Source organism: Erythrolamprus reginae, chromosome 3 (assembly GCF_031021105.1).
Source record: "Erythrolamprus reginae isolate rEryReg1 chromosome 3, rEryReg1.hap1, whole genome shotgun sequence".
Taxonomy (NCBI): domain Eukaryota; kingdom Metazoa; phylum Chordata; class Lepidosauria; order Squamata; family Dipsadidae; genus Erythrolamprus; species Erythrolamprus reginae.
This window is the reverse complement of record NC_091952.1, coordinates 140,404,291-140,426,197: the sequence shown is the minus strand read 5'-3', so window position 1 is coordinate 140,426,197 and position 21,907 is coordinate 140,404,291. Positions and strand designations below refer to the sequence as shown.

The following is a 21,907-nucleotide window of genomic DNA, read 5'->3' as shown; positions in this document are numbered from 1 at the left end:
CTCCCATTCTTTTTCTTTCTCTTTTCCTTCCTCTCTTTTTTCTATCTGTTTCTCTCTCTTCCTCTCTTCCTCTCTCTCTCCTTCCCTCTCACTCTTTCCCTCTCGGCTTCTGGGCAGGTTTGGAAAACTCTGAGTTGATGATGATTTTTAAGTGAGCGATTGCTCACTGCTCAGCTTAGAGGGAACTATGCTCCCGAGAGGATTATTAAGTGCTGGAACAAGATTAATATACACCCCCTCCCACGCGCTACGTTTTTCCTCCTTCTCCTCCTTAGCGTCAACTTTTCTGTCTGATTGGGGCTCAGCCGGCAACCGTTCAGCCACAGAGTTGCTGTTGCTTGCTGCCCCATCGTCCTCCGGAGTCCGGACCCTTCTCAGTCGGTGGAAAGGGAATCGGAAGAGGAAGGGGGTCGAGTTAGGAACTTTCGAGCTTGAACAAATCTATCTCGCATTGATTGCTACATCCATAAGCTTTCACTGCGCAGCCTTTCCTTTACCTCACACACACACCGCTCGAAGAGGCCTTGGCCGAAAAGGGAGGGCACACGTGTGCGCACATACAGGCTCAGGAGAGGTGCCCCCACTCACCCCGGCCAGGCCATGTGCATAAGAGCTCTGCTGCTGCATTTAATGCCAAATTGAAAAGGCGTTTGTTGCCACTTTTTATTAATCACAGGTTTTTTTCCTTGCGTTTTTGTGCTCCAAATTTTTGAGATGACATTTCATAACCATTCATAAAGTGAAATGAAATATAAAATATATTCATAAACGAATAAATTATTTTTTCTTTTTAAAAATTTGGTTTTGTAAAAGTTTTAAAAATGTTCCCCTTAATGGGCCCCCTTTGAACTCCACAGGTCCCGGAATAATGTGCCAGCTGCACCCTCCTCTCCTCAGGCCTGGGATAGACTTCCACGCAGCAAAAAACATCGGCAAATTCTTGCTGACGTGGTAGTTAATGATTTTTGCTGATGTAACGCAGATGTGTGTTGTTCCCTTCGGATGAATGCCAAGTCTCGTTTGAGGTGCAGGGTGCCTTAACACACGTAAATGAGCGCCAAGTACGGGCCCTTCGTAGCAGAGTCCGCCTTCTACCCTCTTTCCAGCTGCATCCTTTTTCGCTGCAAGCATGCCTTGTGGCAACCAGAGCGTCTCCGCAATGCACTCAGGTCAACTCAAGACAAAAAAGGGGCACACTATACAGGGCGAGAGAAGTGAGGCAAGCTGCCCTTAGACCCGCTTTGTTTTTGTCAACAAGGAACTCAACAGTGGCAGAATGAAGCCAAGATATTTGTGCTGGTGCAGGGAAAATTCCATGGTTGGTGAGGAAAAGGGGGAGGAGGTGGGACCTTGACACTCCGCTCCAATCGAACGAAGGGCGAGTGAGTCTTTATCTCGCTCGGCAAAGTAGCTCCTCTCCCTCTTTTCGCCTTCAAGAGCTTAGGAAAGGAGTGGCTACAGCCGTACCGCGAAGCTAGGATGGCCCCGGCGACAGCTGCAAGAGTGCTCACCCTGACTAAAGTGTTGATCAGTGATAGCCTGGACCCTTGCTGCAAGCAGATTCTGGAGGCGGCCGGAATCCAAGTCCTAGAGAAATCTAATCTCAGCAAAGAACAGTTGCTGGCCGAGATCAAGGTAAAACCAAAAGAACCTGAGGTTACTTCGCTTCACCTCTCTAGCCGCCAGATAATCCTCTGGATAAATTTCAATGCCGGAAGGGGGTGGGGGGAACAAAACGTTAAGCAGGCAAAGGTACGAGTCGGAGGGTGAGCTCTGTCCTACTCCCTCCTCCACTGCCAGCTGTGTTCATGAATTCATATGTACAGTATATTGTAAAGAATGGAGGGACTAAAGTTAGAATATTTGCCTCCTTTCGTTTAAAGGGAACGGGATTGGGGGTAGGGAGCACTAAGATATATTAGCCTTCCCATCCGTCTACATTAGGGGTCCCCAAATTTGGCAACTTTAAGACTTGTGGACTTCAACTCCCAGATTCTCTGAACTGGCTCATTCGCCAGCTATGGGAGTTGAAGTCCCCAAGTCTTAAAGTTGCCAAGTTTGGGGATCTGAGTCTAGAGAGACTCGCGTGATCCAATAGTGAAAGCTTATGGATGTAGCAATCAATGCGAGATAGATTTGTTCAAGCTCGAAAGTTCCTAACTCGACCCCCTCCCACCTCGTGCTTTTCTTTAATGGCTCTTTTTAGGTTTTACTTGCTTTAATCTGTTTTATTTTGTAAACTGCCAAGAGTCCACTGATGCGGGCGATTACAATAAATGGAATGCAAAAATAATACAAGTACTGGTGCATAAAGTAACCCGAGTCCACTGTGATTTGCATAACCCTGCTTCATTCCTTTGTTCCAATCATGTTGGAAGATTGTAGAACTAAAAGCTGGTTGGGAACTGGCCCAATTTATCCTTGGCTCTAATCCTGAGAACAATTGTTGAAATTGGATTGTTTCCAATGGCTGTTCCCAATTCCAAGAACATTTTGCCAATTACAAAGAAAAAGTTGGTGGGATTCTGTTGAAAAAATTCTGTCTTTGATTCCACCCCCCTCTTGTTTGTAAGAAGGTGGGGGGAGATAAAATTTTCTTGGCTTCATATTAAGCTTCTGGAACCAGAAAGGAACTTGCCTGCACCTGTCTGACAATAAAAGAAAGCTAAAAGTAGATAATTGACTTACAGCAATGTTCCTTATGTTTTGCCAATTGAACATAAGGGAGTAAAAAGATCTATACCCTACTGAGTCCTATACAGTGTGAAACTGATTGTGTGCTGCTTTACAGTAATCAATAATAACAGCCAGAAAATTTTTCTTGGCCCTCCCTTTCTAACAGAGAAGTTATGTTAAACTTTGTACAATACACACAATATTTCTAGTCTGAGAGCTTATAAAAGGAAAGTGGGCTGTATACAGTATGTGTTTCTACAAACAGAGTCTTTAAAAAGGGAACTCTTTGTTGCTGTAGTTTGAACCTTGTTCAGAAAAATCAGCTGGGGGGCAATGTGTGGGTCCAGGGAGGATCCTGGGGATAAAGTGATGAGCGCAGAGCCTATATTTCATGTGAGTAATATTTTTCCTTTGTGATTCATCATATAATGTATGTTAGGTTGTATTTTTTTAATGCAAAGGCAATGCACATTTATTTAATTCTCTCTCTCTTTATTTATTTATTTATAATTCGGTTTCTATGCTGCCCTGTCAGGAGAAGGATGGCATAGAAATCAAATAATAAATAAATAAATAAGTAAATAAAATCCTGTGTGTATGCATGCACAGTATGCCATGATGGAGTGGGCCAGGCCTGTGCACGCCCTCCTGCAAGCATGTGCACACAACAGGATAATGTGAGTTGGGTTGATCTCGGCCAGCCCCTTATAATTTCCAGTACTGCCATGTCTAGGGCCGGATCCAATCATGTCTAGGGCCTGATCCAGCTCGTGTGCTTTGAGTTTTAATGCTCATGTTCTCTTACAAGAGAAACAGAGCTAGAGATGGAGGAGGTGGGTTAGGCATTTTAGCCCTTCTCAGGTGCCTTGTTTAAAATTACAGTACTTCTTTTCTGCAGCGTTTCTGTAGGAAAGTAAGAAATATAGGGCTAAAATACCTAACCCACCTCATCTTAGGCATCAATGAATTGATGTGTCCACAGCTTTATTTAGGATCCCTATCTACAGTATAACTGATGCAGCTTTCAGCACTCCTTATAGTTTCCTGATATATGTCTGGTTTAGCAAAAGGAATAGAGGACACATTTCTAAGCCTTGATTGTAGTTCTGTGGGCAGCTTTGTGTTCCTTTCTCATCCAATTGCTGATTGAATTTTGATTTCTTCAGGATGTTGATGGGCTCATTGTACGCTCAGCAACCAAAGTGACTGCAGAGATCATCAATGCAGCGGAAAAGTTGCAGATCATTGGGAGAGCTGGAACTGGGGTTGACAATGTAGATGTGGAAGCTGCTACAAGGAAAGGAATCCTAGTCATGAAGTAAGTCAGCAAGAGGTTGCCAAAGAGCAAAGGCATTCCCTGCTTTTACATGGAAGAGAATGCAGAGGTCACCAGGTACCTAATTCCAAAGCAGGCCTGTCTGGTCTGGTCTTCAATTCCTGGATTTGTTCATAAAGCAGAGGAGCAAAAGTTCAGGAGAAATGAATCTGCAGACTTTTTTCTGAAAGACATTTGCTGTCACTCAGTGAAAGCAATTTTCATTGCCTAATTTTAAGAGATCATGCCTTTCCTTCTCAGGATGAGCACATATGGTACTAGGGTTCTGTAGCAACAATCACAATCTTCCTTTCTCAGCTCTGAGTGTGTGGATGGTTCTTGTTGGAGAAGTGAATGCTCAGCATAACATTATATCTTTTTTTTTTTACACTTGCAATAATTTTTTAAAAATCTTTTTTCCAGACAATCAATCCATATACCTTTACATGTTACAGTTTGAAGCTGCAAAAATCGAGGGAACACAGTATAATGTAGCAAAAGAAAAAAAATCTTTCTTCAAAATCCCATTACTGTATTTCTCATCCATTCCCTCTTCGGAGAGGGGCGGCATACAAATCTAATATATTATTATTATTATTATTATTATTATTATTATTAATTTATCAACCATTTCCTTTTTCTTTTTGTACTGCCTACATCCCTCATTCCATATTTCCTTCCAAATTTTTCCAACCACTTTCTTTTGATATTTGTAATCTCTCAATCTCCCTTTCCTTGTATTATTTCCAATCTTTCTTTTACCTTTATAGTAACATCTCATTTTTCTTCTCTTTCTCAGCTCAATTTTCTGTAAAAACAACCACCCACCTGCTTTCCCCCCTCCTTTTATAACCTCATACTGCTCAATCCCATCATCATCATCATTAGTTTGAACATAATCATTTTAAAAATCATTTTCTCCTTTATCCAACTAAACCCCAATAACATCATTGTGCTTATCGTGTTATTTATCTACATTATTATTTATCAAAGTGTCATTATCAATATTATTCTTATTTTCTATTGTTATCTCCTCCATTCTTTTCTTTGCTCCATTCAATAATTCCAAAGGCCCTTCCGAGATCATCAAGAAATTGTCTGGCAAGATCAGTAAGCTCTTCACGGTCAATTTTCTCCATAACTTTTTGAAATAAATAATAATAATCATCCTCAGTTTTTGAAATAAAAAATAATATTTTGTTTTTGCAGGGTCAGTTCAGTTTCAGCTTTCATTCAAAGCTACCATCAAGCCTCACACCAACCAGGCACCAAATTTTACTATCAGTTCAGCTGCTAATGTATTGTATTCCACAGCCTTCTGTATTTAATCACTACTCAGTTCATCCCTGCAGTTCATTCAATTATTCTTTCCAAGCAATAACAAGTTGAAAGTCTATTTTTAAATGTCCTCTCCTTTCTTACTTTCCACTCTTCCAAGAACAAGCAGCTGGACAAGAAACTCAAACGATTTTTCACCATAGTGAGTATTCCTCCAACCACTAGATGGTATCTTCTGTTCCACCCTCCAGCTCTGCCTTTCTTGTTTAGTTTCTTTATTGTCACTTATTTATTTTCCTTATATTCAATCTAGTCCAATTTTCTAATTCCTTCAAAGTCCAGTCAAAATCGTTTTAAGCTTTGTACAGTTTTTTAAAACAGTTCAAAATCTTTAATTTGTGGACTTTAGTTAAATATCCCTTCTATTTTTATTTCTCTCTTGTATCCACATACCCAAATGGCCGCTCCTTCATTTCCGGTCTTTTTTGTTCCCTTAAATAATTTTAAAGTCTCTTTTTTATTTTTCTTTGGCAAAATCCACTTACTCACCTCCTCTCTTCAATATCATCAGCACAAAACTTCAGTTCTTCTTCCCAGATGACACCAACCTCACGATACCAATCCTTGCGAAAGCGACCACCACAGCTAAGGACGATGCAAATATTATCTCCCGTTGCTGTCGGCTGAGGGAACTGTTCCAGCTCACTGGGGGGAGGGTTGCCACTCTCCCCAGTCCACCGGCAGGTGCCCCTCTTTTTCCCCACCACTCCTGGATGGTTCTGACCTGGTTCCGAAAGGACCAGGTCTCTAGACGGTAGGGGTATCGGAGTTCACCTACGGAGCAAAGGGAAACTGTGCCGCCGGGACATTGGTCATGCCCCCTTCCCAGCATAACATTATATCTTCTGAGGTCTTTCCTTCCCTGCCAAACTGAGCATGCTATTTCCTTGCCTGTATTAAACCTCTTAAGATTTTTAGTATCTTGTTTTTTTTCTTAATCCTTCATAGGAAGAGAATCATTTCTTATATTCATTACTGCATAGGCTCAGGAAAAGAGAAATTGGATAGCCACTATCTTCCTACTTATCCTAGGGACAACTACATGTTGTCCTTGACTTAACAGTAGTTCATTTAGTGACTGTTTAATTACAATGCCACTGAAAAAGTAACTTATGACCATTTTTCAGTTAAGATCTTTGAAGCTTTTCCATGATCATGTGACCAAAATCCAGATGCTTGACAACTGGTTCATACTTATGACCATTGCTGTGTTCCAAGGTCACCTTTTGAAATTTTCTGACAAGCAAAGTCAATGGGGAAGCCAGATTCACTTAACCAAGTTATTAACTCATTAACTTCAACAATTCACTTAGCATATGTGGCAAGAAAGATTGTTAAATAGGGCAAGACTTGCTTTACAAATGTTTCACTTAACAGAAATTTCGGACTGAATTGTGGTCATAAGTCGAGGACTACCTATATTCAACTCAATCCATGCAGTTCAGCTTGAAGGAAGAAACAAGCAAGTGGAATTTAAAAAAAGAAACATTCCCCCTTATTACCAAAGCTACAAATCCTTAAGAATAGCAATTCTTATTAACTCTGGAGGAGAAAGTAATCTTCTTTTTGCCTTTGAAAATATTTCAGGTTGCATTTAAGTTTATATGGTGTGTTTTTGCCTTCACCTATAAGTCACTGAAGTGCTGTGTTGATACTTCATTTTTTGCTTATTTTTTCATAGTTCATTTTAAACACACTCTGATCACTGGAAATACATCTGAAAATGTACAGACGGATTTTAATTGTTTAATTCAGACAGAAACTATCTATGATAGTAGGATTGCATGCTGTCTTCCAAAATTTATTACCAAATTAGTTTTTAATATGACAGAATGTTAAACATTAACCATGAATCCAATCTCATTGTCACAGGTGAGCTGGAGTCTGCAAACTCTAGATTTTCTTAAATTCATTCCTACACCTCTAAACTACAGTCTAACATTACTTTTTAAGGTGTAATTTCTAAGTGATTATTTGTAATATAAATAATAAAAAAAAACAATCTGTGGTACCTCAAAAATGTAAGAGCTAAGGGATATTTTGCCTGCATAGCAATTAAGGGATTTATGTGTGGTGTTTATGTTGAGATTAATTGCTGGTAGATACTGTCATGCTGAATATTGACAGCCCCAGAGACATTTAGAGACATTCAGAGTTATTCAGTAATTAAATAGTTAACTGTGTGTGTGTTTTATTAGTTCCTCCTATTATGATGTAAAATCTTGCCACATCATTCATGCATCACATCCGTCCTCCTCAGATTCTCCATTTTATATTGTCAGTCCTTTGTTAGCAGCCATCATGTGAAGATGTATTTTATTTGCCTCTTATGGCATATTTTATTTTTTCTACTTTTATAATAAAAAGAAACCTTGTTTGAATACAAATTCTCTCTTTCACTCCATCACCTCCGGAAATGATTTATTATGGTCCACACTGACTGTAATTTATCGCCTATTTCTGACAGATATTTGTTTTTGAGTTTTAAGACACAAGTCTTCCTTTTTTTTTCATAGGATTCTTCTTAGCTACAAAGATTTTAAAGCACAATTTCAATTATGGGGCACTATCTTTTAGAACTTCCTAAACATCTTTTGTGTCTTTTTCACTAACAGTCTGTATGTAGTGTCTGTTTGAAATGTTACTTTAGCTCTGGGAAAACAATGAAATGAGTGTATAGAAGCTTACATTGATTGCTCTCACAAGTGACTAAGAACTATTAACCCTATATTTCTTTCTTATTGCTTTGCCCCATAGTACTCCCACTGGCAATAGTCTCAGTGCAGCAGAGTTAACATGTGGTATGATCATGAGTCTGGCCAGGTAAGTAATATAATTTCCGAGAAAGAATGAAACATTCTAGTAAGAGCACAGGGTACCTTGAACTTCTGTGTCTTGCAAGGAATTAAATATTAAACAGGGAAAAGAGTTAAAATCTCATAAGGAGTTGAGAGGGTACTGTAGTTATTTCATTAGACAGACTGACTTATGTTTGTGTTTTGTATTCCTAAATGTGGGATAGTAAGTATTAATATGGAGGTGCAGGTAGGCATATAATTGGTAAGCAGTTTTGAAATCAAAATTCAGCAATTCAGAACTCAACAAATGAAACAGAATAATAAGAAATAATTGCTACTCTGATTAAAAGCCTGGGGATTATTTATTTATTTATTAAAAACTGTTTGTAACATAAATTGTTATTTCAGGCAAATTCCACAAGCTGCAGCCTCAATGAAAGAGGGAAAATGGGACCGTAAAAAGGTAAGCTTATTCTGTGGGAAAATCCAATAGACAGTCATATATTTATACAGATATTAGGAATTGGTTCAAACCAATGTGTCTTTCTGCTGCAGTTTTTGGGGATGGAACTTCAAGGGAAGACCCTAGGCATTCTAGGTCTTGGCAGGATTGGACGAGAGGTAGCCATTCGGATGCAATCCTTTGGCATGAAGGTAAGAGTGATCCCTCTCAGCTGCCTTGGACCTCCTCTTCTCAAAAGGGCCATGGATAGCCAGTGCTTCTATTTATTTCCTAGTGGTGGTAAATGAAAATCTTAGCCATCCAGACAACTTTTCTTTCTTCTCTCTATCTGTGTAGACCATAGGCTATGACCCAATAATCACAGCTGAGGAGTCAGCTGCTTTTGGTGTTGAACAGTTATCATTGGAACAGATCTGGCCACTGTGTGACTTCATCACAGTGCACACCCCACTCCTACCTTCCACAACAGGTAAAGTGCCAGTTTTGAGGTCTTGTTATGTTGGGGGGGGGTCTTTGTGTAGCACTGAGTTATGCATGCTCATGTTTCCTGCTTATTATTAGCAAATGGTTCACATATACTGTATATGGAAATAAAATTGAGAGAGAAAGGAATCAGTATAGGGAATAAGGAATAAATTTTGACAGAGATATTCTGACAGGATTTTGATAGGATTTATTGCCTAAGCAAAAGAAATTGAAGCAGCAGTGGGTTGCTCCCAGTTCAACCTGGCTCTAAGAACTGGTAGCGCTGACGGCGGGAGGCTCCACCCATCCACCTGCAATGCTTCTGCACATGCAAACTGGTAGTAAAAGGTTTTACAACCCACTACTGAGCTGAAGCATTTTTAAATAAAACAAGAAAGGGCTGAAGCAGATATCTCCATAATTTATTGAAGTGGGAGGAAAAGGAAATGTACATTCAGACTTGTGTGATTCTGTTAATTTAACCAATCTCAATAAAAGTAGTTTTAGCCTATCTGCAGTTGATTTCCTGATATGTTCTAACTAGTGGGCTGACAGTAAGGAAGGAAAATTGGCATGATTGACCATGAGAAGTTATATGTGGTAACAGACATCTTGAATTAGGAAAAGGAATATTTTGGGGATAAGGAATGGAGGTCAGAATATGAATGTATGTTAGAAAACCTTAATGGGGCAGACAAGGTTTACTACATTGTAGACAGTGTCAGTGAAGAATTCTGGATAATGGGAAAGGAGCAGTTATGTGTGTTTGTATTAAAATTCTGCAGCTGTAATTGTGTACAACATAAGAGAAGCACATGTTTTACTATGGTACCTTGCTTGAATAATTATTTCTAAACTGGTTTATTGCTTTGTTCACAGCTTTGAATTTTACTACAGGAAAAGTCTGCCGAGAGGGGCAGCATACAAATCTAAATAATAAAATAAATAAATAATAAATAAAAGATGGTATTCAAGCTTTTGCATAAATGGAAAGACAGTCAGTTCACTTGGCATGATATAATTGTGTTGCAAATTTCTAACAAAAATACATTGGGCTTTTACTCAAGTTCTCTGCTTTTGCTGCTGCTTTTTTTCTAGGGCTTCTCAATGACATTACATTTGGTCAATGCCGCCATGGAGTCCAGGTGATCAACTGTGCCCGAGGAGGTATTGTGGATGAAGATGCCCTTTTGAGAGCTCTCCAGTCTGGCCGCTGTGGAGGAGCAGCCTTAGATGTTTTCACAGAAGTGAGGCTTTGTGACATCTTGTTTTGCTTTAGCAGTTCAGTTCCAGTGATCAGAATGATAGTGCTGGTGGAGTTCTATAGCAGTTTCCTCTTACAGCCAAGCTGGCTGAGGAATTCTGGAAGTAAAAGGCCATATTTTTTATCATGTATTTTGATTGGGGAATGTGCACCTCAGGATGAAAAATACACGTTCTAGAGCTAAATATCTGAAAATGCTGTTCCTTATTGTTTCACTGCAAAACTAGTTGGAGTCTTACAGGGTGTGCATTATTAAGGATAAAAAAAAAACTTCTAACTCAACTAAGCCTGGCCTTAGCCTTTCATAACTAAACAAATTATTTTTCCTTTTTAGGAGCCACCCAAGGAAAAAGCCTTGGTTAACCATCCCAATGTAATCAGCTGTCCCCACCTGGGGGCCAGTACCATAGAAGCTCAAAGCCGCTGTGGAAGAGATATTGCCGTGCAGCTTGTAGATTTAGCCCAGGGCAAGGCATTGGTTGGCACTGTGAGTTCCACATTTAATTCTCAGCTAGTCATGATTTGTATGTCATTTTAAAAATTCATGTAAATAATTTTAATTTTAAACTTATCATCATTGAATATTTATTATGGTCAAAGACCAGCACAAATTTTAAACTCAGTTTCTGCATATTCTAGCACTTTTCATTTTTTTCAGAAAAAAATTCATTTGTAAGCAAAATCACAGCATCATACAATACATTTGAAATGTGATAAATACAGGTAACTTGAATACAGGCTAGAACACACAGTATTAAGTTAAACCAGTTCAGCCAAGATTCAAGTTTTTGTGCTTGTACTGACTAATCTATCTTATAAGTGCTAACTTTCATTGTGTGACTGCCAGTATTACTTTTAACAAATGATAACAAAAATAGAACTGGTTGATACAGTGGAAAGCTATTCAGCTCTAAAATTGAAAGCAGACCTCAGACTAAATACCCCAAGGGGATAGATTTTCAAAGAATATAATATATGTTGGTCTTCAGCTGCTATGAAACTCATCAAAATTGGTACTTAATGCATTTTTATGTGAAAATATTGTCCTGGTAGTCATTCTTCGTTTGCTACTTAATGCACAAGCTAGAACTTGACAGTATTGGTTACTTTATGACTTGCTATATTATTTTTAATGCAAAAAATGTGTTTGGAATTCATCACACCTCCGGGAACTAATCAATGATGATTACTGAGCTATCACTGTACTTAAGAGCTTGAATGGTATTCCATCTGTAATTATTATATATATAATAAAGAAAAATATAAGTGTTCATTTATTAAGTGACCAAGCACTGTAAACAAAATAACTGCAGAAAGGGTTGTGGGTGGGAAGTCTAGTCCAATAGGTAGTTTCACATTTCTGTTCTTCCCTCTCTCAGGTAAATGGACAGGCTCTCAGCAGTGCATATGCATCCCATACCAAACCATGGATTGCTCTAGCTAGAGCTTTAGGAAGTGTGCTACGTGCACTGAGCCACCAAGTGAATGGAAGAGTGCAGCTTATTACCGAGGGTGAGATGAGAGATTCAGGCATAGTGCTTGGCCTTCAGATATTGGGTTTTTACCAAAATCTTTTCACTCCTTTGCCTTTGTTCTCTCATCTTCCTACTTAACTAAACAGAAAAACTTTATTTTTCAGCCTACATTATTTTTCTTGTATGACATTTTATTTTTTAAAAGACAATAACTTTCACACTCTGGGATGTTTTCTTCTTGTTTTGGCTTCTGCTTCTCAAATAAAACATGTTTCAGAAATAGTTATATTAGAGGTTAGATTAGATTAATTCTTCTCTTGGATTGCTTATTCTCACAAAATAATTGTGGGAGTTTCTTCTGCAACGAAAGGATACATAGGATAGATAGATAGATAGATAGATAGATAGATAGATAGATAGATAGATAGATAGATTAGATAGATAGATAGATAGATAGATAGATAGATAGATAGATAGATAGATAGATAGATAGATAGATAGATAGATAGATAGTGTTCTGCCTGACTGGGCTCAGGCAATGCGTAACAGTCCAAGGAAAAGAAATCAAACACACACGTGCTCTTCTAATCAGCAAACTTGTATTAAACAAACCAAAAAGGGTTAATCAAAACAGTCCTTAGTGTCAGGAAACAATGATAGTGCAAGGCTTACTTCAGCCATATCCAAAACACATGAAAAAGCAAACAAAGACAACCTGCAAGGAGCAGAAACGTTTCAGGAGTCCTTTGAATCTTTGGAGCAAACAGCAAGTCCCAGAGGCTTCACCTCCCACGTGCCTGAAAAAACTGGGTTGAAATCCAAAGGCACGGAAGAGAAACTTCAGAGCAGGAACCACAAAATAACACAGATAAACAGCCACAGTTTGCCTTGTGCCTCTGTTCCCTTTTATACCTTTAGCCCTCATTAAGGGAACCACACCCAGCCCTCAGTATAAGAACCACACCCAGCCCAGGTGCTACTCTGATGACCTGTAATAATCCTTCAATTGATCCCTCCTTTGCATAGCTCTTCGGCTACGCAAGTCTATGAATTGGTCTGCAGAGGACTCCAAGGACGAAAGACTGTCTGAGTGACTGCATGCCAAATCCCCATGGCTGTCTGCTGAGTCCTGCGAACCAGTGGCCTCATCCTCCTGGCTGTCTGCCACGACTTCCTGGCTGTCAGCCAGGCTTTTGCACTCACTTTGTGCCGCATCTCTCCCATCTGTGGGAGCAATGGCTGGCCCAAACCCAAACACAACAGATAGATAGATAGATAGATAGATAGATAGATAGATAGATAGATAGATAGATAGATAGATAGATAGATAGATTGTCTGTCTGTCTGTCTGTCCTATGTATCCTTTCGTTGCAGAAGAAACTCCCACAATTATCTGATAGAGAGAGAGAGAGAGAGAGAGAGATAATGAGAATAAACACATATAGAGGGAGAGAGGGAGAATGAGAATGTGTATGTATAGCCAGAAGGCCACTGGTTAGGGGAGGACAACACTCTCAAATTGAATTATTGATCATTTAATAAAATTAAATCTATGCATGTTGACTTTAGCATCCAATTTGAGTAATAATTCTTATTTGCAAGTAAACATATTGTGCTGAGGGTGAATCTATTTTTTTCAGTTTAATCCATGTTAGCTGATCCTTAAGCTTGACACCTTTCTATGTGAAATATAAAAATATGCCATAGAAGCTTTTGTTCTGAGCTGCAAAGCTACAGAAATCTAGGCAACTTACTCTTCCTTCAAAGTCCCATGAGTGCAGTGGCTCTTTTAATTCTATATACTCAATACGTCAATCACATTCTGCTCTCATACTCCACCAGATATAGAGGATCAGTGTTTGCAACTGAGAACTGTTCTATCCATCAAGATTCTCCACTCAAGGATTAATTTTTCAAACTCTTATCATCTGTCTCTCTGTCTGTCTGTCTGTCTGTCCCTTCCTCTCATTATCTATTCTATCTATATATCCATTCCATCCATCTTCATCATCACCATCACCATTATCTTTCCTAGTCTCTACTTCAGTCACTTTATTTACACATTTGTTCACCTTCAAAAGCCTCTTGCCCCATTAGCTTTTGCTCTGTTATTTTCTGTAATGTAATATTCTCAGCAAAAATGGGGAGGGAGGAAGAGTCTTCAGTTAGCTTCCTTATCAATTTTTTTTCTTTTCCTAATCAGAACTAATCTGTCAAATGTATAGATGTTGGGTTGCTCTTAAAGACACAGGAGGGAAGCCCTATTAAAAGGGCCTCTGAAGGAGTGAAGCTGGTGAGAGGATCATCTTTCAGGAAAAGCCTTACCTATTGTCTCTAACGAGACAACTTGTCAGATCCGAGTACCTCTCTCGGAAATGTGCCCAGACGGGTCTCTGGTCTTGCATCAGCCGCAACATCAGGGAAGGGGTGGGGGAGTGGCGGTCATTGTCCAGGAGATTCCAAGCCCTTGCAGGGTCCCTGAGATTATCAGGTGTGAGTCTCTTCTCCTGAGATTGGACTTGGGTGTTCAGATGGGCATGTTGTTAACATACTTGCCTCCCAGCTATGTTGCAACAGCTCTGCTTGAGGCGTTAGCTGGGCTGGCAGTGGTGCTCCTAGGCTTGTGGTCCTGGGGCACTTTAATCTGCCATTGCTTGGCAAAACTTTGGATACAGTGCAGCAGTTCATGGCTTCCATGGCAACCACGGAACTTACCCAAGTAATTCAGGGTCCAACTCATGGTGGGGACATTCACTCGACTTGGTGTTTCTTCCAGGGCATTAGAAAAATGATCTGGTTTTAAGGGGTATAGTCACCTCACCTTTGTCATGGTCAGATCACTCCCTGTTGAGGCTGGACTTTGACCAACCAATCCCTCACTGCAGGGAGGCGTAACCGATTAGATGGTTCTGCCCCAAGTGCTTAATGGACCCTGATGGATTCCAGAGGGAGCGTGGGGAAATTCCCAATTCTTTTGACCATAGTCTGGCTAAGGCTCTCATGATGGCATGGAATAAGGCCGCATTGAGGGTCCTGGACCAGATTGTGCCTGAGCAGCCTCTCCGAGGTAGTAGACCCTGGAGATCTCCTTGGTTTACCAAGGAACAGCATAAGAGAGGCCTAAAGCAAGCATGGAGTGCCAGTAACTCTGAGTCAGACCAAACACAGGTAAGAGCCTATATTAGGACTTACCTTGTGGCAATACAGGCGGCAAAGTCTGCATTACCACCCTTATTGACCTGGTGACACCTGATGAAGTGGACAAGGCCATTGGAGCTGTGAGTTCTGCCATCTGTTTGCTGGATCTGTGTCCTTCTTGGCTCATTTCGGCCAGTAGAGAGGTGATACGGAGCTGGGTCCAGGAGATTGTCAACGCTTCTCTGAGGGGGGGTGTCCTTCCTGGCTCCCTACAAGACGGCACTTGTGGACCCCCTCAAGAAACCTTCCCTGGACCCTGCCGTACTCAACAACTATCGTCCAGTCTCCAATCTTCCCTTTATGGGGAAGGTTGTTGAGAAGGTGGAGTCGCTCTAGCGGTCCTTGGAAGAAGCCAATTATCTAGGCCCTCAACAGTCAGGGTTCAGACCCAGCTACAGCATGGAAACTGCTTTGGTCGCGCTGATGGCTGATCTCTGGTGGGCCTGGCTCAGGGGTTTATCCTCTGTCCTGGTGCTTCTTGACCTCTCAGCAGCTTATGATACCATCAGCCTTGGTATCCTTCTGCGAGAGTTGGAGGAGTTGGGAGTGGGAGGCACTGTCCTTCAGTGGTTCTCCTTCTACCTCTCTGGCCGGTTGCAGTTGCTGTTAGTGGGGGGTCAGAGGTTGACCTCTAGGTTTCTCCCTTGTGGGGTGCCTCAGGGGTCGGTCCTCTCCCCCCTGCTATTTAATATCTACATGAAACTGCTGGGTGAGATCATCCAAGGGCATGGGGTGAAGTATCATCAATATGCTGATGATACCCATCTTTACATCTCCACCCCATGTCCAGTCAGTGAAGCAGTGGAAGTGATGTGCTGGTGCCTGAAGGTTGTTGGGGTCTGGATGGGTGTCAACAGGCTCAAACTCAACCCCAACAAGATGGAGTGGCTATGGGTTTTGCCTCCCAAGGACAATTCCATCTGTCCATCCATTACCCTGGGGAGGAATTACTGACCCCCTCAGAGAGGGTCTGCAACTTGGGCGTCCTCCTCGATCCACAGCTAACATTAGAGCACCATCTTTCAGCTGTAGCGAGGAGGGTGTTTGCCCAGGTTCGCCTAGTGCAACAGTTGCGGCCCTATTTGGACAGGGAGTCACTGCTCACAGTCACTCATGGCCTCATCACCTCAAGGTTCGACTACTGCAACGCTCTCTACATGGGGCAACCTTTGAAAAGTGTTTGGAAACTTCAGATCATGCAGAATGCTGCCGTGAGAGCAATCATGGGCTTTCCTAGATATGCCCATGTCTAGTCGACATTCTGCAGCTTGCACTGGCTGCCAATCAGTTTCCGGTCACAATTCAAAGTGTTGGTTATGACCTATAAAGCCCTACATAGCATCAGACCAGAATATCTTTGGAACCGCCTTCTGCCGCATGAATCCCAGCAACCAATTAGGTCCCACAGAGCTGGCCTTCTCCGAGTCCCGTCGACTAAACAATGCCATCTGGCAGGACCCAGGGGAAGAGCCTTCTCTGTGGTGGCTCCAGCCCTCTGGAATCAACTCCCCCCAGAGATTAGGACCGCTCCCACCCTCCTTGCCTTTCCAAAGCTCCTGAAAATCCACCTATGTCACCAGGCACGGGGAAACTGATATGCCCTTTATGGTAAGGGTTTTAAATTGTTCTTTTAAAATTAGATTTGTACATTGTGTAATGTTGTTGTGAGCCGCTTCGAGTCCTCGGAGAGTGGTGGCATACAAATCTAATAAATATATTATTATTATTATTATTATTATTATTATTATTATTATTATTATTATTATTATTTAGATTTGTATGCCGCCCCTCTCCGGAGACTCAGAGCACCTCACAACAACATAACAGTACAAATCCAATGATTAAAACAATTTAAAAACTCTTAATATAAAAAACATCTCATACAGACCATGCATAAAACGGAAACGGTCCACGGGAATCAATTTCCCAAAGCTTGACGACAGAGGTGGGTTTTAAGGAGTTTGTGAAAAGCAAGGAGGGTGGGGGCAATCCTAATCTCTGGGGGAAGTTGATTCCAGAGGGTCGGGGCCACCACAGAGAAGGCTCTTCCCCTGGGTCCTGCCAGACGACATTGTTTCGTCGACGGAAACAATATTATTATTGCGTCTGCAGATTCTTGCCCAGCTACCCTGTTTTGAGTGACCCGTTCCCTCCTGAAGTGGTGGAGCTCTTGCAGGGTAGAGCTGAGGAATTTGTTCAGTTTCTTGCAGATAAAGTTGCTCAGATTCAGAATGATCTGGATTCCAATTGAGCAATTTAGACCGAGGCGACAGGGCCAGGTCTTAGTCCTGTTATTTGGGAAGAGTTTGAGCTCGTACCCCTGAGGAAGTGGATAAGGCCTTGGGAGCTGCAAGTTCCTCCACCTGCCTACTGGATCCATTCCCCTCCTGGCTGGTTTCGGCCAGTCGGGAGGTGACACACAGCTGGATCCAGGCATTGATTAATGCTTTCTTGAGTGAGGGGTTATTTTCGCAGCTGCTGAAGGAAGCGGTTGTGCGGCCCTTCCTCAAGAAACTCTCCCTGGATCTAGTCGAATTGAAGAACTATAGATCAGTCTCCAACCTGCTCTTTTTGGGTAAGATTGTCGAGAAGATGGTGGCACTCCAGCTCCGGTGGTCCTTGGATGAAGCTGATTATCTGGACTCCTTTCAGTCTGGTTTCAGGACTGGTCATAGCATGGAAACCACTTTGGTTGTGTTGATGGATAATCTCTGATCAGTGAAGCTGTGGATGTGATGTGCCAGTGTCTGGAAGCTGTAAGGGTCTGGATGGGGGCCAACAGGCTCAAGCTCAACCCAGACAAGACCGAGTGGTTGGGGGCATTTCCTCCTAAGGACTATTCAATCTGTCTGTCCATTGTTCTGGGGGGAGAAATATTGACCCCCTCAGATAAGGTCTGCAACTTGGGTGTCCACAGTTGAGCTTTAATAACCATCTCTCAGCTGTGGTCAAGGAGACCTTTGCCCAGATTTGCCTAGTTTACCAGTTGCGGCCCTATCTGGACCAGGAGGCTCTACACACAGTCACTCAAGTCCTCATCATCTCCCATCTTGATTATTGCAATGCGCTCTCCATGGGGTTACCCTTGAAGAGTGTGCTGTCATGGGTGAACCTTGGTCTGTGAGCTGCACTGGCTTCCTATTAGTCTCCGGGCACAATTCAAAGTGTTGGTTATTGCCTATGAAGCCCTATATGATTCAGGGCCAGATTATTTATGGGACTGTCTCCTGCCGCATACCTTCCAGAGACCAATAAGAGCATACAGAGTTGGCCTGTTCCAGGTCCTGTCAACTAAGCAATGCAGATTGGCGGGGCCACAGGGAAAGGGCTTCTCTGTTGCCGCCCAGGCCATATGACATCAACTCCCCCCCCCCTAATGTCCGTACTGCTCTCACCCTACTGGCCTTTCGTAAGTCCACAAAGACCTGGCTTTGCCAGCAGACCTGTTGCCAGCTATCATGGCCAAATTGTATGAATGGTATGCATGTATGCTGATTGGATAATTTTAATTATGGGTTTTAATTAGAGTTTTATAGTTTTAGACTGTATATTTGACTTCTTTTATTGTGTTTGTAATTTTGTATTGTTGTGAGCTTCCCTGAGTCCTGCAGGATTGGGCAGCATAGAAGTCTAAATAAATAAATAAATAAATACATACATACATACATACATACATACATACATACATACATACATACATACCTGTACATCTGATTACAGAGATGGTTTATACATCTTCTGAGGAGAGAGAATATTAAGTGTCTTCGGATGATTCAATCATGCCTGTAACTTTCACTAGGTTCAACCTTGCAGAAGTCTAGCAACTACTTGATTCCTGCAGTGGCAATGGGGCTCCTTCAAGAAACTACACAGAAGGATGTGAATCTTGTGAATGGGCTGCTTCTGGCTCAAGAGGCTGGGTTGCAGGTACATAACTCCCTTTATTCCCAGATCTGAGGGCCAATTTATTACAGGTCTTTGAGACAGGCAGGATCATTAAGGAGATGTGTAAAGTTATTTCTCTTAAGAAATGCTGCTATTTCTCAAGTCGTGGCCTGAGTTCCCTTTCTGAATGGGCCTCCTGATTAGAAAGAGCCCTGCATGCAGTTTGTAAGTGAGAGGAGAGTCCAAGAGCTAGATGTCATCAGCGACTTCACCAGGTCAGCCAGGCCCTTGGATATTTGTATATTTGTTGAACTGGGAGGAAGCTCTCTATGTACCTGCCTCCCAGCTGCATTACAACAGTCCTGCCTATGCTGCTAGAGGCAGTAGTCAGGTTGGCGGTGGAGTTTCCCAGGCTTATGGTGCTGGGGGAATTCAATTTGACGTCACTTGGTGACCTCGCAATTTTATGAGTTCCTACCTTGAATGATATGTATGTGATTTTTTAAAACTGTTTTTTAACCTTTTATGAAGTTTTTAAATGTATTTTCTGTATCCTGTTGTAAGCTGCCCAGAGTCCTTCGGGAGTTGGGCAGCATAGAAATACAATAAATCAAATTAAATTATTTATTCCTTTATATTTCCATAATTATAAGCCTGGTTGAAATTTAAGGTATACATCTTTCCCAGTATAGTTATGACTTTGCATAATAATCCTATATTTCTATTTTCATGATAGACAAGAACTCAACTTTCTTCAGAGTATATCTATGGATATCTGGAAGAAATTTGGAAAAAAATTCTTATTTCAGGGAAAGCAGTGTACTAACTTCCCCTTTTCTGATTCCTAGATCACCACTACTCACACTGAGAGAGCACTGGGCAATAATGGACAACTGCAACTAACTGCAACCAATACCCCTCATGTGCTTATTGGCTCTGTGCAAGGCACCATTCCATGCCTGTTAGAACTCAACGGAGCAACCTTCAAGCAGCTGGTTCCCCTCAGTGGTTCTCTGCTTTTCTACAAATCCAAGACCTCCAGTGTGAAGATGTTACCAACAATTATTGGTAAGGTGAAGCATTTCTCATCCCCATCACTGACTTTTTAGTAAGAATTTTGTTTAAAATAAAATTTGTGTCCTAAAGATTAAAATCATAGACAAGGATGAGTTGTGAACAAAACTACCTTTGGTGTATCTATGAATAATATTGGATTTTAGAATAACATTTACGATAAGGGCTCCAAGGCATAATAAAGAACAGGTGAAAAATCAGTAGTTGTATAAAGATGCTTTAAACCATGATCCAATGGATAATATGATCAGTATTGGTATATAATAGTTATAACCATCTGCTTATAGGACAGTGAACAGGCAAACCTATAGCACAGGTGCCACAGGTGGCATGCAGAGCCATATCTGTTGGCATGCGAGCCGTTGCCCTAGCTCAGCTCCAATGTGCATGTTTGTGCTGTCCTGCTGATTTTTGGCTTGCAGAGGCTCTGGGAAGGCATTTTTTGCTTCCAGAGAGTGTCTGGGGGGGGGGGAGGGCCTTTGGAGCCTGGGGAGGGTGAAACATGAGCCTGTTAGGCCAACCAGAAGTTGGGAAACAGGCCACTTCCAGCCTCCATGGGGCCTCTGGGGGTGGGGAGAGCTGTTTTCACTCTCCCCAGGCATTGAATTATGGGTATGGGCACTCATGCATGTGCAATATTGCGCGCACACACTTTCGGCATCCAAAGAAAAAAAAGTTCACTGTTATAGGATTTGAGGTGGAGGGAAATATGGGTAGTCCTCAGTTAATAACCATTCATTGTTTGAAATTGGAGATCACTGAACAAATGAGTAGTTATGACTGGTCCTCAATTATGGTTACTGCAGCCCTGTAAGTCATGTGACCAAATTTCAGACACCAAGCAGCCCAACCACATTTATTTTCGCGCTGTGTGCTTCAACACTCCCTCCCCAATATCTGCCCTTTTGGTCATCCTGCACTTCACTGCTGTCACCTGTTTTTTGCCTTCCTTCATCAATTCCAGACCTTTTTTTGCCATCTTCCTGCATCTTCCTGCATCTTTTTTTTGCCATCTTCCTGCATCTTCCCTCTCATACTGTTGATGGTGTGTGCTAAGCTGAGGAAGCTGGGTCCTGCAGCTGGGTCCACCAGAACTACTGATAAGTGGCATGATCACATGTTTCATGTATTGATTGCTTTGTGACAGACATTCCTGCTCCGGTTAGAATTGCTAAGCAAGGATTACCTGTATGGAAAGAAACTCTGTGATGTATGGAAATAAATGGCATGATTAATGGAGAAAAGATTGTAAAATTGTTCTGGAAGGCCAAATATAAGTTTATTACAAATTACATTTGTAATGAACTCAAAATATGTGCCATATGACAGGGTGTCATTATGACGTAATTTTTTAAAAGCAGTGTATAAGGGAGAGAGACAAAATAGTGTGACAACAGTGGGGAGGGTGGTATACTTTTTTATCTTTTTCTTTTATTAAGGGGGTCTATGAAGTATTTTAAAATTAAAATAGAGATTATTTTATGGACCCATTTTTTTTCTTTTAATATCACTACATGTTGGCCGTGTAGGCTTAGATGATTACTGGTCTGCAAACGCAGAGTCAGATTTCTGAAATGGGCATTGTTCTGATTTCAGATCTACTAGAGAAGACCAAAATAGAGCTGCTGTGCTACCACCATTCCAGTACTGATAGTGGACAGGTGTGGAATGTCCTGAGTCTATCTTCTGCTCTACAAAACCTGCAGGAACTGAAGCCACATCTGACAGAAGTGTTCCAGGTGATACTTTAAATTCCATTGAAGAACCTGATAGTTTCTGTAATGTGAATCTTATACGTCTAATTAAAAATAATGCAAAAATTATTTTGTGCATCAGTGTTTTATTATAATATAGTTGTTGTCCTTGAGAGCTTTAAGATAAAAACGTATTTCAGTATGAGAAATGAAATTGTCGCCTTGAACACTTACTGGTATAAATAATTCAAGATGGCTCTTA

The 21,907-nt window shown here is 41.3% G+C and overlaps 1 protein-coding gene across 1 annotated transcript; it reads left to right on the top strand.

Annotated features, from left to right (window-relative positions):
• Window positions 1-214: 214 nt before the first annotated feature.
• Window positions 215-21,774, top strand: PHGDH (phosphoglycerate dehydrogenase). Its single transcript, XM_070746860.1, has 12 exons — window positions 215-1,635; window positions 3,843-3,994; window positions 8,087-8,152; window positions 8,536-8,590; window positions 8,683-8,781; window positions 8,927-9,059; window positions 10,154-10,302; window positions 10,654-10,806; window positions 11,699-11,831; window positions 18,792-18,919; window positions 19,726-19,945; window positions 21,548-21,774. Exons 1-12 carry the CDS (start codon window positions 1,480-1,482, stop codon window positions 21,700-21,702), a joined length of 1,599 nt encoding a protein of 532 aa, XP_070602961.1. The 5' UTR covers window positions 215-1,479; the 3' UTR covers window positions 21,703-21,774.
• Window positions 21,775-21,907: the final 133 nt, after the last annotated feature.